Raw genomic sequence first — 13,809 nt, forward strand, 5'->3', positions numbered from 1 at the left:
AACTCCTTGTGAAGTCTCCTTCTCTCACTTCACTTGCTCTCTGCTTCATCCTTGACTGTCCTAATGAAGCAATGAGCTCCCAGCTGGAGCCTTCTCACCAGGGGACACTTTCTGCCGAGACCTCACCCTTCCTTCCAGCACTATGAAACCAGCTGCCAGGGCCAGTTACTAGGAGACAAAACCCAACCACACAAACCCAGGACATGAGGACAGTAGGATTCTGGTGATGGTGATGCTGGAGCCTCTGCAGCCAACAGCTGTGTAGTCCTTCAACCTGCCTGGTAAAAAGCAGATAAAAATAAAATCTTCCCTCTTTCAGATTGAGCTGATTCCTATCCTCAGTGCATCTGGTGAAAAAAATAAACATCTGTCCTCTTGGAAACAACCTCCAACTTATTTCAAAACTTCTCCATTCCATGATGGAGACTCTAGAATAAATAATCCTTTACTTCCCTATCACCATCATCACTCTGAGCAGCATTTGCAGACCTCCTGGGCCCTTCAGTTTATTTCCATCTCTTTCAAAACTCAGCATCTGAACAGGACATTAAGAGCCCTCTCCACATCCACCAGAGTAACAACTCACTTTTTCTCACCTCCATCTGACACTTGTACCAAGTGTCAAGTGTACCAAGTCCAAGACACTTGTACCAAGATGCTGTAGCATGAGGACTTCATTTCAAAACTAAAAGAGTTCCTGAGCCTGGGGGAGCTTACCCTCATTTCACAATTTCTGCAGTGATGGCTCTTGGCTGCTTGGAGTTTGGGGATTTGATTTCATCTTTCTCAGTTCAGCTTTGTACGTCCCTTCAGGGAGTCTCAGGCTACGGGTTTCAAATCATTTCTTCCATTTATCAGGATCATTTCAATTTGAAATTCAGTTCTCTCTACTGTTTGTATCTCTTCCCAGCTTGGTGCCCTGGACATACATTATAACTGTACTGTCTACTCCATCATGCTGCATTAATGAATATATTACAGGGAACCTGATTCCAGGAACAGAATTCTGCCCTTTGAAGTGCTTTCCCCAACTGAGAGCAGCCACCAATATGTCCTGTCCTCAGGGATAACCTCATCCTCTGTCATGTCCTTAATATTACTTTGGAAATCACTCTTCACTGCTTCAAGTCCTACTTCTTTATACTGATACACACTCAGTCTTCTTTTTCCTATTCTGACCCCAGACTCTCTCTGTATTTACTACAGGGTTCAATAAACTTCCCAGCTTTTCAGACACAGCAAACAGTGAACACATCATGGTTACTCCTGCTTTACTTGCCCTGGTCTGCACATGATTGCAGTCTCTCCCTGTAAATAAACCTTGCTGGTGGCTGTGCAGGTTGGAGCAGGGAGCAGCAGCCAGCACCATCAGATCTCATTTGCTTTTGATGAAACTGCATTTTCAGTGGATAACTGTTTCAAACATTTTTTTTATCCAGGGAACTTCAACCAGAACAAAGTTGTTGAAAGCCTTGCTTTGCTCTTCCCCTCTCTCCCCTGCCAACAAAGTCTTCTTTCACTAACTCTGGGTTGGGTTGTTTGTGTTTCTTTTTGTCAAACAGCTCAGCAAAGCTGACAGATTGACAGTCATTAAATAAAAAAAAACTTTATTTCACAATATCCCTAAATTACATGTTTCAAATAAAAACTGATACTTGCTTAAGGCATAAAGTGTGGCTCTTGGGTTTTTTTTCCTACTTCAGCCTTCGTTCTCTGAAGAATTATGGCATTCTTTTTGTTACAGTAATGTAAAAACCTTTCTTGCATTTCAAATTAAAAGAAGGAAAGTTTGCTATGTGCCTGGGATAATAATGATTCAGCTATTGATCCAGCAGATCATTTATTAGATTACCTTGAGACAGACAAATGTAATTTATTACCTATTTATTTTGCATTCCTATGCCAGTCCAAGTTGCAATGTTTTCTGCATGAAATAAGTATTTTCTCCTTTCAGCCTCCAAGAAAGATTACACTATGCTCCCTTCTTGGATTAGTTCAGAGAACTTTTTCAACACAACATTGATCTTGAAGGTTCCTGATAATCTTTTAGCACTTTGAAGCTAAAACCTCAGCTGGATCAGTGGATCACATAACATCCTCCTAGAAAAATGATTAAATGATGATTGTCCACGTGTCACAGGAAGCACCACAAAACAAACCCAGAGAGCAGCACAAATCCCCCCAGAGCAGCACTGCCTCATCCTTTGCCTGCAGCACCCTGGAGGATCACCCAGGCTGAAGGGACCTTCCTGTCACCACTGCTTCATCCCTCCTGTCCATTGCCAGACCATTCTCTTATGTTTTTGTATTGAATTACAAACAGAGAGCAGGTCAAACTGGACTGGCTGAAAACCCACCTAGTATCATCAGATCAGAGGTGGTGGATCCAAGGAGTCAAAGGCTTTGATTTCCTCTCTGCCTTCCCTCTCAGAGGGATGCTGAGCTCTTCAGCTGCTCTTTAACTCCTTGCTCTAACAGGCAGCAGCAAGGAGAGGCTGCCCTTCAGACTGCAGCAGGCTCGTTCAACACAGACATCCTTTCAGAACTGAATTCTGGCTTCAAGCAGCACAAGTGTGTGTCCCGATGGCATCTCAAGTGGCATGTTGAGCCATCCAGCTGACACTCGTGTTCTGGTGTTACTTGGCCATTTGCCCATGTGCTGCTCATACAGATGACACCCCCTTCCCAATGGGATTCTAAAACTGAAATCCACCAGCTCCATAAATACACAGATGTCTGAAGTGCCACAAACATCAAGTGCAAAACCCTTGTTGAACACAGATGTGATTGGAGTTGATAGCACGGTGTAAATCCTGCACTGACCCCAGGAAAGTGCTGATTTGTAAAGAGATTTACTGGCAGAAATTGACAGTAGTAGCTGCTCATTTGGCATTGCATGAGCAAAGCAAAAGCCCAGTGCTGACCACACCTTACCTCCAGACAACACCAGGACTGTGGGTGGTGTTTCCAGGGCCCAGAGATCAGATGAGGGGAGAAGACGGGTGTGTGGCCCTTCCTGTGGGACAAGAGCAAGCTGCGGCTCATGTAGGTGAGGCCACATCTGTGAAGGATGCTGCAGACAGATCATAGCAGGGAGAATTCTGAGACAGATTTGTACAGGCAGCTGGGGCAGGTTTTTGATTAAACCACACTTGCAGCAGAAAGTCTAGAAAATCAGAGTTCAGGGTCAAGAAGCTGAGTGTCCCCAACTCCATATCCCTTGTCAGAGAAGATTCTTCCCTGTGGAGCATTTTTCTGGCACAGCCTGCCTTAGGCACAAAGTTAGCAGCAGGCTTCCCTTTCCCAGGACATCACAGCGTAAGGCAAAAAATTGTAATTTATGGCAAAATATTCCCACTGCAAACAAAACCCACCCTCCTGAAGAGCAGCCCTTGGAAAGACTCTCTTCTGGGCAAAGTTAAACAGTCAGGTAATTCTCAGCAGTTAAGTTTCAAGGAAATATTACATTAAAACTTCCATCATTGCAACACAAGGGTTGTAAAGGGAGAGCCTTCATACCACCTTCTGTCAAGGGGAAATAATGGGGTTTTTTTCCCTTTTCTCCTGCCTCTTACTATCCAGAGTAAGGATAGAAAGTCCTCATTAAGAAAACTTACCAGCCAGTGTGAGAAAGTGGGGCACACAGTTTTCTTCTGGGCAGAGTAGCAGTCTCTTACTGATTTACAAACAAGATGAAATTGCTAATTACAGCCTGGAGCTAGGGGAACATTCATGGGGAGAATCACGCTGGAGACTGAGCACATGCTCTCAACAGGAAGAATCGTGCAGATCAGAATTTGAGTAGCTGCAACCTTTTCTGAGGCCACAGCACCTCTCCAGTCATTGTGCAGACTGATTACAACTGCTTCGATCCTCTTCCCCTTCTACCGACCTGGCTTTTCCCCAGCCTGGCACATTTGACTTTGAAGGAGGCTTTCATTTCAATTTTGCAACCTGTTTAATAGCTTGAATTCCTAAAAAGATCCTCTCAGACCTACAGCTCACCCCTATAAAATATTACAAAAGAAGACACACTCGCAGTCTGCTCTTTCACTGCCCCGTGTGACTGTGGGCAGACGTTTGTCCCTTCCTTACCACTTCCACCTCTCCTGCTTTCCTCTCTCCCCATCACAATCAAACTCTCAGGCTCCTGTGCTGTCTGAGGAACAGCACCCAAAGGTTCCTTGCTTACATCCCCAGCAGCATGACTCTGGGGTCTGAGCAGGTATGTGCCCATGCAAGTCCCAGAAAAGTAAAGCTACTTTTAATATTCTGCTGGGGAGAGAGTGAGAAGAGGAAATGGCTGGAACTTGAAACCTCTTGATGTATTCATCTGGACTTTTGACTACAGAGCAAGGGAGCTGTAAGCAGACAACTCCAGCTCACTTTTAGAATATGTTGAGTGGAAAGGGACCCATCAGGATCATGAAGTCCAACTCCTGTACCTATGTAGGGTATGTCCAGAATCACACCACGTGCCTGAGAGTATCATCCAAATGCTTCTTGAACTCAGGCAGGCTGGGTGCTGTGACCACTTTCCTAAGGAGCTTGTTCTACTGCTCAGCTGCCCTTTGGGTGAAAAACCTTTTCCTGATATCACTTATTTGACCCTATTCCTGGGTACAGCAGGGTGTTGCAGGATGACCTTGGTATAAACAAGAAGTGACCTTACTGAGGAAAAGATAATTACTGCACAGCACCTGGCTATCAAACTATTCTAGTGAACTGGCAACATTTGATTTCCCCTAATGGTCACAAGAACATTTGTTCCCAAAGGTTTACAGAATGATCTGGCAGTGAAGCACCAGACTGGAGCCAAGGGGAGAAGCTCTGTAATGGGTTTTTAACTTACCTGCTGAGACCTTCAGTCATTTGCCAGATCTCCAACTCTTATCATCAATATTTGATTTTCAATCTTCAGAGTCCAGGCTCCCATGCAACAGAGTGAGACCTTTCAGTACTCCCAGAACAAGTTAGGAGGAACAAGAAGACTGACCGGAGACTCTGGAGTTAAATATGTGGTTTTACTTCCAAGGGTCAAGAGTGCCAGACTTGTAACTCAAGCTAACAGCAGAAAATACAGGGGATATTCAATACAGAGAAACTCAAGCACCTGAAAATTATCAGCCAGCATTGTACAGCCAGAGAATTCTTCTTACAAGGCTTAACCTCTTTACAAAGGTTAACAGCACGCTGAAAAATATATTTTGGTCACCAGGAATACAGTTACACAGGTTCAAATGACTGACACAGCCCCTGCATTTAAACCTGGTCAACATCTCTCTCTCTACTTTTCAGAGGAAAGCCTCTCACTGAATTCTGTCCAGATGAAAAGGGAGCATTGATGTGCCAGCAGGAATATATATTTAATAACTTAGCACAGATTTGAGACATGGCTATTTAATGCTGGAATAAGCTCTGAAACCATGTCAAGAGAGAAACTAACAGAACTCCAATGCGATACTGATGACCTACAACTCACTGAAATAATTTAACACATGTACAAGAAGAACAGGTAAGGTATGGCTAAAGAGCTGTACGTTCCACCTGAAGCTCAGATGTTGCTACCAGCATTTCCAGGATGCTCATTCCTTCCTCCACTCCTACCCAACGATGCGGTAATTGACATGGATTTCAGGTTTGATGTCACACACGAGTGACAGCAGCTGGGAGAGGACCACCTCACGGTTCTTCATAAAGTTCTGATGGATCACACTCATCTTCTCCTGGGTCTCTTTCTCAACTTCAGTGGTGCAGCTGCCATGAGATCCAAGTGCCTGCAAATAAACAAAGGGAAGAGCAAGCTCACATGCAAGCAGTTTGACAAAGGAAACACTAGACCTAGCTCTGGATTTTGGTATTCTGCCCTGACTCACTGCATCTCAACCATTGGCCTTTGCTGAGAGAAGAATGGCACTTTTTAAAAAAATAGTACTGTTGGGTTAGCATCTTATTAATTATTAATAATGATAAATAATTAGGGAGAGACTTTACAACAGCGTCGAGTGACAGGACAAGGGGTGAAGGCTTTAAATTGGAAGAGGGGAAATATAGGTCAGGCATGAGGACACACCTTGCCCATGCTACAGCTCTCAGCTGGGGAAAGTTTTGGGCCTTCTGGGAATACACTCACCCTGAGGGAAAGGAAAACACACATCCCTTAGCACACAGCAGGCAACACTGCTAAGCAGGGTCCAAGTTCAACAACTGCTTCAGCAAAAGAGCATCATCTACAAGGCAAGCAGCTCCTACCACATTAGCAGAGAAACCAGCTCATCACAGGGGGAAGGAGCTTGGTCTTTTTGGGACTCTGCTACACAGAGCCAGTTCTGGGAGGCTGCCACCCATCAGGGCAGCAGCCAATGCAGGAGCTCATTAAGCTAACCCACAGCCAGTCAGCAGTTCTGGCTGCTGAGATGCACCACACCATGTTCTGATTCATTTCCACTGGTTTTGCTGTGACACGAGGCTGTGCATCAGAGGAAGGCAGTTAGGGAAGTTCTCCGTCCACCCCAAGGGCTGCTCTCTGGGCAAGGAACCCCATAGAGCGGGGGGCTGGGCAGCTAACAGTGAATGATGTTGAAAACCAACCGCTGCTTCCTTGGCTTTGAACTCCTTCTCCCTCTGCAGGCGGTACTGCTCAATCTCTGCCTGGGCTTCTTCTTTTGCCTGCTTCAGCCTCCGATTCTTTCCTGTTTCCAAAGAACACACCAAACAAAATAAAGAGGAGAAAGTACTAAGAGCATATTTCCTGATGCTTCTCCAGCAGGAGCAATTTCTGCAGGAGGCACCAGGAGGGCACTGCAAACCTCCATGTCCCTTACAGCTCTGGGGTGGTAGCCAAGCATAGGGTTGCCCTTGGGCCACCAAACCATCATCAAGCTCACTAACAGTGAGAACTGGAGAGGATCTCTGAGCCAGACAACCTGAAGGTCTGGACTTGCTCATGTGGGTGTGCAACATCCCTGAGGAATCCCACAGAGAAGAGGAGAAAGTCTGAGTTTTGTCTCAGGCAACCAAAAACAGAACCAAAAAAAAAAAAAAAGAACTGGCTACTGCACCCATTCCCTCCTGGACTTTCCATCACATCCTCCCCTCAAAATTTATGGTCATTCCAGTCACAACAACCTATTCATTGCAAAACTGTCAGGAGGTAGAACTGCAACATGGAGAACAAGGTGTACAGGTCTTTGGTAACTTGGATTTGCCTCGTTTCACAGGAAAAAGTAACTGGGCTTCCATGAGGTTGCTTGCTGAACCTCATAACCCCAAGCTTGCTTAACTCCACAAAATTTAAACAGGACGCACAGCCTGTTCTCATGAAGAAAATTTAAAAACCCTAAAGATAGGAAAAATGCTGAGAAGCTCCAGACCCCGCTACCAGGGCGCTCTCCTCCCAGGGCCCCTCCGAGCTCCCCCTGCACAGACCTTAGCCACGAGGTTCCCACACACTTCCCCCAGGAAAAACCCTTTTCCACTTAACCCAGGGACCGGCACCACTGCTCCCCCATCCCCTAAAGCGGCGGGGGGAGAGGGGGAGAAGGAACCGGCTTGGCCTAGCCCGGGCCGGGCTAGGACAAGCCGGTACCTCCCCCCCCGCCGCCTTATAGCCCCGTTCAGCCTCAGCGGGGTATGGCAGAGCCGTACTCACTCTTCCGAGCCTCTGCCACCTTCTCAGCGGCTCGTTTCTCGGCCTGCAGCAGCTGCTGGATGCCCTGCGACTGACTCGCCATGGCGACAGCCTCGGCCTCCTCCTCTTCCTCCTCCTCTTCCGTCAGTGCCGGCCCCGCCTCGGTCCAGGCCGCGTCTCCTCCCGTCAGATCCTGCAGGGGAAAGGGGAGGAGCTCGGGGAGGGTTCCCTGAGGGGTTTGGTTTTTAATCGTTTGGTGGGAAAGGGCTTTAAAACACCTCCCAGCAGCCCAGGGTGCTCCAAGCCCCATCCAACCTTCAACACTGCCAGGGATGGGGCAGCCACAGCTTCTGGGGGCACCCTGGGGCTCAGCACCCTCACCAAAGAATTTCTTCCTCATGTCCAACCTCAGTCTCCCCTCTGCCAGGTTAAAGCCTTTCCCCCTCATCCCATCCCTCCATGTCCAAAGTCCCTCCCCAGGTTCCCTGGAGCCCCTTCAGGTGCTGGAAGGTGCTCTAAAATCTCCCTGGATCCTTCTCCAGGCCCAGCACCCCCAATTCTCTCAGCTCTAGCCCTTGGATCATCTCTGGATCCTCCTCTGGACTCTCTCCAGCAGCTCCATATTCTTCGGTTGCTGGATACGCCTGATCTGAACGCAGCTTTACCCCAGGGGATTCTTCCTGGAGCAGAGCAGAGGGGGACAATCCCCTCCCTGCTCACACTGCTGGGGATGCAGCCCAGGACATGGCTGATTTCTGGGCTGGAGTTGATTCAGGTCGCACATTGCTGCTTCATCTTGAGCTTCTCATCAACCAAAACCCTCAAGTCCCTTTTCCTCAGGGCTGCTCTCAATCCGTTCTCTTCTCAGTGTTTGTGCTTGAATTGTCCCACTCCTCATGGAGTACCTGGCACTTGGTTGAACTTCGTGAGGTTGGAGTGGGCACAGCTCTCCCATCTATCCTGGTCCCTCTGTGTGCTCTGCCTTCTCTCCAGTGTCAACCACACCATACAAGTTTGGAGTCATCATCAAACCTGCTGAAGGTGCACCCAGTACCATTGTCCAGGTCACCAACAAAGACATTAAACAGCACCAGTTGCAATATCAATCCTTGAGGAATATATAACTGTTGGCCCTGGGGTAAACCTAGAACACACACAGCTATGAGCACCAGACTCCCACACAAGAAACTTTGGTCCCACCTGGGCAGCAGCATCTCCTCCTGGTTGCACAGGCTGTGGGATCTCAGCCCATAGCACGTAGCCACTGATGCACAGGGGAATTCATAATCACCCAGAATCATCTCCTCTGGAGGGCCCCAGGGAAGCCAGGACCCTCCACCCCAAACAAATACACCTACTGCACCTCAACCCCACTCCAGCCAGACCCTACTCCAGCTCAAACCCAAGCCATCCCATCTCAGGGATCATTTCTCCCGTATAACAAGTGCTAGGACAAGACAAAACAGCCTCAAATTGCTCCAGGAGAGGTTTAGGTTGGAATTTGGGAACAATTTCTCCCAAGAAAGGGTTGTCAGGGCCTGCCCAGAGGAGGGCTGGAGTCCCCATTATCCCTGGAGGGGTTTCAGAGCCCTGGAGATGTGGTGCTGAGGGACATGGGGCAGTGGTAGCCCATGTGCTGGGTGAACGGACTGGATGATCTTAGAGGTCTTTTCCATGCAAAACTGTTCTACGATTTAAAACCCCAAACGCTTCTCCCCCAATGCTTTCAGAGCATAAATCACAATTATTGCCAGGGAGCCAGCGTCAGAGCTGTGGCAGTGACTCACATCACTGCAGGGGGGGCAGGGGCTGCTGGTGCTCCTCTTCCATCCCCAGTGACAAAGGGGAAGGAGAAAATGAATCAAATTCGTATTTATAGTGCCAGTAGGAACGATGAGTGTTGGGCAGGGTGACCTTCATCTGGGCCCAGTGCTTAAAGAAATGGGCTTAGTGGACCTGACAATCAAATGTTTGACTCCAGACGGGAAACAAAAGATCATGGAATAGAAGCATCAAATCCTTTTGGTTTGATTCCAAATGTACCACAGCACCTTGAGAGGGGAGGGGGTTCAGCTGGGCCAGATCCAAACTGGTTTACAAGAAAAATGGCCTCAAAAACACAAGTCATCTTGTCTGCCTCCAAATCCAAGGAGCGCCCTGCACTCCTCCCACCTCAGACCTCTACAAAAACCACCAAATTAAATTCTCCTGCTCCCTCTGATGATGCCTCCATCCCCTTCCCATCCTGAAAGACTGCACCCTCAGCAGCTGCTGCTACTGAGGTTTTCCAGGGATGTTCATCTGCTGCTAATTAAAGGATTTGAGCTGAACCCACAAATTAACCCCCAGCAGGAGGCTCTGAAGGTGATACCAGGGACCCAGCCAGGCTGGCAGCAAAGTGACCAAAACAGACCCTGCCCAGAAGTCACAGCAGACACCAAAGGGTTATGTTCCTTCCGAGTAACTGTGATTTTCAGACTTGCTGCTTTTAAGATAACAATGATAACTATGCCCTTTTCTGCCCCCAGAAATATCCTGGTTACGATCACACTAAGATTTCAGAGGAAAATCCCTCCCAAAGTACAGCTTTGGCTTGACCAAAAAAATTTGGGGAGTTTAGAGGTATTTCATTTTGATGAATAACAGATCAGGCAATAATAGTTTGTATTTGAAACAACTTTTGGTTCAGTTGCTTTGCTTTTTAGTTTAAGAATGCTCAAAAGCTCCTTGAAACCTCATGGCATGTGTCACATGAAACACATGTGAATTCAAAAGCTTTTTGATCAACTTTTCAAGCCACTTAGAGTTTTGATAAACCACTTCTCATGCGTTGCAAAAAATGTGTCTCCAATTCTCAAAGCTGCATTTGCATGAATAAGGGAGCTGCTTGTACAGCTTTAATTCTATCAGCAATGGAATTATAATTAATTAGTATCACAAGTATTTCTGAACTTGGCTTTTATTCCCCCAGTTTCATTGTACATGAGCTTGTCACTCTTAATCACAGAGGAAACTGCTGAAGCTGATACTAGCATACTGTTATTTGTCCAGTGCCAACTTATTACTGTAAACTTGACTAACCCTAAAAAACCCTCACATTCAACAAAGACTGGAGGAGGAGCATCTTTAGAAGGCTAAGGCTGGGGATCATCCTGCAGAGCTTGGAGGAAACAAAAGCTTTTTGTTGTTCTTTGGCTGTTGCCACAGATCACATTAATGAAAGTGAAACAAAACATGCTTATTTTTCTTGTTTAAACCCCCCAGAGTCTGTTTGTTTTCCTGAAAAGCATTAAAGGCTGATTTTCATTTTGGAGAGGTGTCTTTCATCTTTCTACTTACGTTCTACATTGGTTTATAAGTCCCTGCTGCTGAAATATCAGGGAAGAAAAAAACTATATAAATAGATTTCCTTTGTTTTTCTTTTAGCTTCCAAGCACAAGAAACACATGCCATGTCTTATGATCCTGCAGTCATTAAGGATTCCATGACACATTTCCTAAGTATGAGATCTTAAACGTTGTGCCTGGATTCTTTCCAGACCAGGTAATTGCATTTTTCTGCCAAATTCCCCTGCACCTTCAATTGCACGTGCTATTAGTCTCAATTCCCCCTCTTAAACTTTAGGTTGTGCAATTGTCAACTCTTTTAATGAGGTTTTGTGTTAAACACCTGGGAACCAAACTGGTTTGTCTCTTCTGAGGTTTAGTTCATGAACACTGAGGCAGGGAGACGATGCAGCTGTTGGTCAATGACAAATGATCATTGGTTGATTGTTACAAGACTACCAATGAATAAGTAATTAGAATTCATAGTTTGGAGGGATATTTTAAATTGATAAACTGAGTGTTAGAAATCTAAGCACAGCATAGAGCACAATTTATATCAAACAAAACTTCCAAGCACTGAAGTCAGTATCACTTTGACTGTGTGTGAACTAAACCAAGAATTTGGCCCAAATATCCAAAAATAAAAATCTTTCCTTTTTCATTTGGAGTTTGGTTTTTTTTTGTTTTTTTTTTTTTATCAATGACAATTTACAACCTGCAGTAACCCAACTGCAGTGATGGAATTACAGTGGAAGAACAGACTTACGTTTAGATTGTGAAAATTGATTTTCTTAAAAGCCACTGAAGGAGCCATACTTCTGGTGTCAGCTCTTATCATCTTTCTTTGGGAGACACATGCTGCTCTGTGGTGCTGCTGGGCTCCTTTCAATGGTTTTCCAGGGAGCCTGGGGGGGGGTTCCCCAACCTTCATCCCCTGAGCAGGGTACTCCCTGAGTTATCCTCTCCCACAGCAACATCTCCATCATGCTGCAGCTCCTTCTGATGGGCCCCCATGTACCCACTGGTGAACACTGCCCAGCTGCTCTTGGAGCATGGTACCAAGGACCAGGTCATGGTGGTGCCACTGGGCTGGAGCACCAAGGTATGATCTCCTGTAGGGCCCCATCCCTGGTACCTGTCACAAACCAGCCCTTGCCTCATCTCCTACAGCACAAACTGCCCGCTCAGTTTCAGCTAAATCTTTTCATCAGAGACAGGGAAGTGGGCAACCCCATTTCTGTATTCTTCTGCTGTGCCAGCAGACTTTATTAATTCTCTGTGTACCATAGGAAATATCTGTTTGTGTTTCTCTGTATGTGCTTGTGTCCATTCTTAAACAGAGGCCAAGAGTCATTGCAAGAGACATGCCTGGGAAGTTTAATCTGTTGTTTGGTGAGTGACTGGACACTCCCCATGGGGCTGTGGTCTCTGAGGTACCAGCTGATGGGGTGCCCAGTGTCCCTGAAGCCACTGGTGGTCCCAGCATGGGGAAGCACAACTGCATTGGCTGTCATGGGCTCACCCCCATCCAGACAGTGTCCAGGAGTTTCAGATACAGCAGTAAAAAAAAAATCAGGTCCTATTATACACTAATAGGTAGCTTCTCCTGCAACACATAGCATCAAAGCTGTGACTGCTGAAGTTCTTCAGCAGCTTCTGTAAGAACAACTTTACTCTGCTCCATGGGGAAGATACACACTGCCCAGCATTCCTTTCTCCTACCATAAGAGTTCTCTTTAGCTTTTAAGTTCAGCTTCTCTGTCCAAGCCATTGAATAACACTGTCCACTATGGTACAGTCACTGCTCTCAGGTGGCTGAATTTGAGTGGTGGATGAAATAACCCTTGCATATGTAGGTTGCTTGGTGCTTTGTGAGATGTTTGGATAAATGATACACCACAGTATAAGACTCATTATCAAAATTGCTTGGAAATACCAAAAAATGCCTGAGGCTTCAGTTTCATTTGGATGCTTTTCATAGGCTTTAGAGAAATGGGAAAATGTGACAATACCAGAGCACTGCAGCAGTGTTGCCAGCCAGCTTCAAGCAGGGGTGGGGAGCTGGTGTAGTTCTAGGCCAGGAGGAAAGGTGATGTGGGTGTTGGGGGATCCTCCTCCAACACTTGTTCAACTAAAGGGATGCTGGAAAGTGGCCAAGTGACAGCCTCTGGGGCTGTAACAAACACCCTGCTCGCCTCTGGGGCTTGAGGAGATGTACAATGACAGCTGCTGATGTGCAGGTCACAGGGCTGCTCACATCAGGCATCTACAGGACTCCTGCCTGCTAAATGAAGCAGATTTTCTCCATAAAGAGTCAGTGGAACAACAGACCCTTCACTGCAGCCATTCAACCAAATCACTCCAGGAAAGGGAACTCAACTCACTCCCAGCTCAGCAGAGCTTGGAGCCTGAAGTCAGACAACAAACATCTCCTTCAGTAAAGCTTGTCAGAGGTACAAGCACCTACACATGCAGATAGCTACCTAGTGGAACTAATTTGTTTACAGCATTTATGGAAAAATGTTAATAACCAATTTCTATATTTAGTCGAAATGCCTTTGAAATTCCAAGCTCTATATCCCTGTGCTCCCCAGCCCCATCCTCTCCTGTGGGGCTATGGGAAAAGGCCAGAAATAAACTGACACTTCCCATGGTCCTGGTATTTCTGCTGAACAGACCCAAAGGCTTCTAGTCTGCTTTGGCAATGTTGTATACATATTTTTTGACTCTTGATTATCAAAGGCACAGCCCATTGCAGTATCAAGGCTACTCAGTTTACCTGAATTACCCTCTTGTTCCCTAACTGCTCTTCCCTCCCCAAATCAAACTGCTACTCCATCTCCCTTGTTTCCA

The 13,809-nt window shown here is 46.4% G+C and overlaps 1 protein-coding gene across 1 annotated transcript; it reads right to left on the reverse strand.

Moving 5' to 3' along the window:
- Positions 1–5,005: 5,005 nt before the first annotated feature.
- Positions 5,006–7,832, reverse strand: ATP6V1G1 (ATPase H+ transporting V1 subunit G1). Its single transcript, XM_030461352.1, has 3 exons — positions 7,652–7,832; positions 6,592–6,692; positions 5,006–5,777 (listed from the first exon to the last, which is right to left on the reverse strand). The coding sequence occupies exons 1-3, from the start codon at positions 7,731–7,733 to the stop codon at positions 5,604–5,606; spliced, it is 357 nt and encodes a 118-aa protein (XP_030317212.1). The 5' UTR covers positions 7,734–7,832; the 3' UTR covers positions 5,006–5,603.
- Between the last annotated feature and the right edge of the window lie 5,977 nt (positions 7,833–13,809).

Source organism: Calypte anna, chromosome 17, assembly GCF_003957555.1.
Source record: "Calypte anna isolate BGI_N300 chromosome 17, bCalAnn1_v1.p, whole genome shotgun sequence".
In the NCBI taxonomy this organism is placed as follows: domain Eukaryota; kingdom Metazoa; phylum Chordata; class Aves; order Apodiformes; family Trochilidae; genus Calypte; species Calypte anna.

Bases quoted from the DNA above. Each gene is read 5' to 3' on its own strand.
- ATP6V1G1 (XM_030461352.1), bottom strand. From the start codon at position 7,733: ATGGCGAGTCAGTCGCAGGGCATCCAGCAGCTGCTGCAGGCCGAGAAA. The intron at 6,693-7,651 runs GTGAGTACGGCT...CTTTGGAAACAG, and splicing joins GGTGGCAGAGGCTCGGAAGA to GAAAGAATCGGAGGCTGAAG. The intron at 5,778-6,591 runs GTTGGTTTTCAA...GTTTATTTGCAG, and splicing joins TCAAAGCCAAGGAAGCAGCG to GCACTTGGATCTCATGGCAG.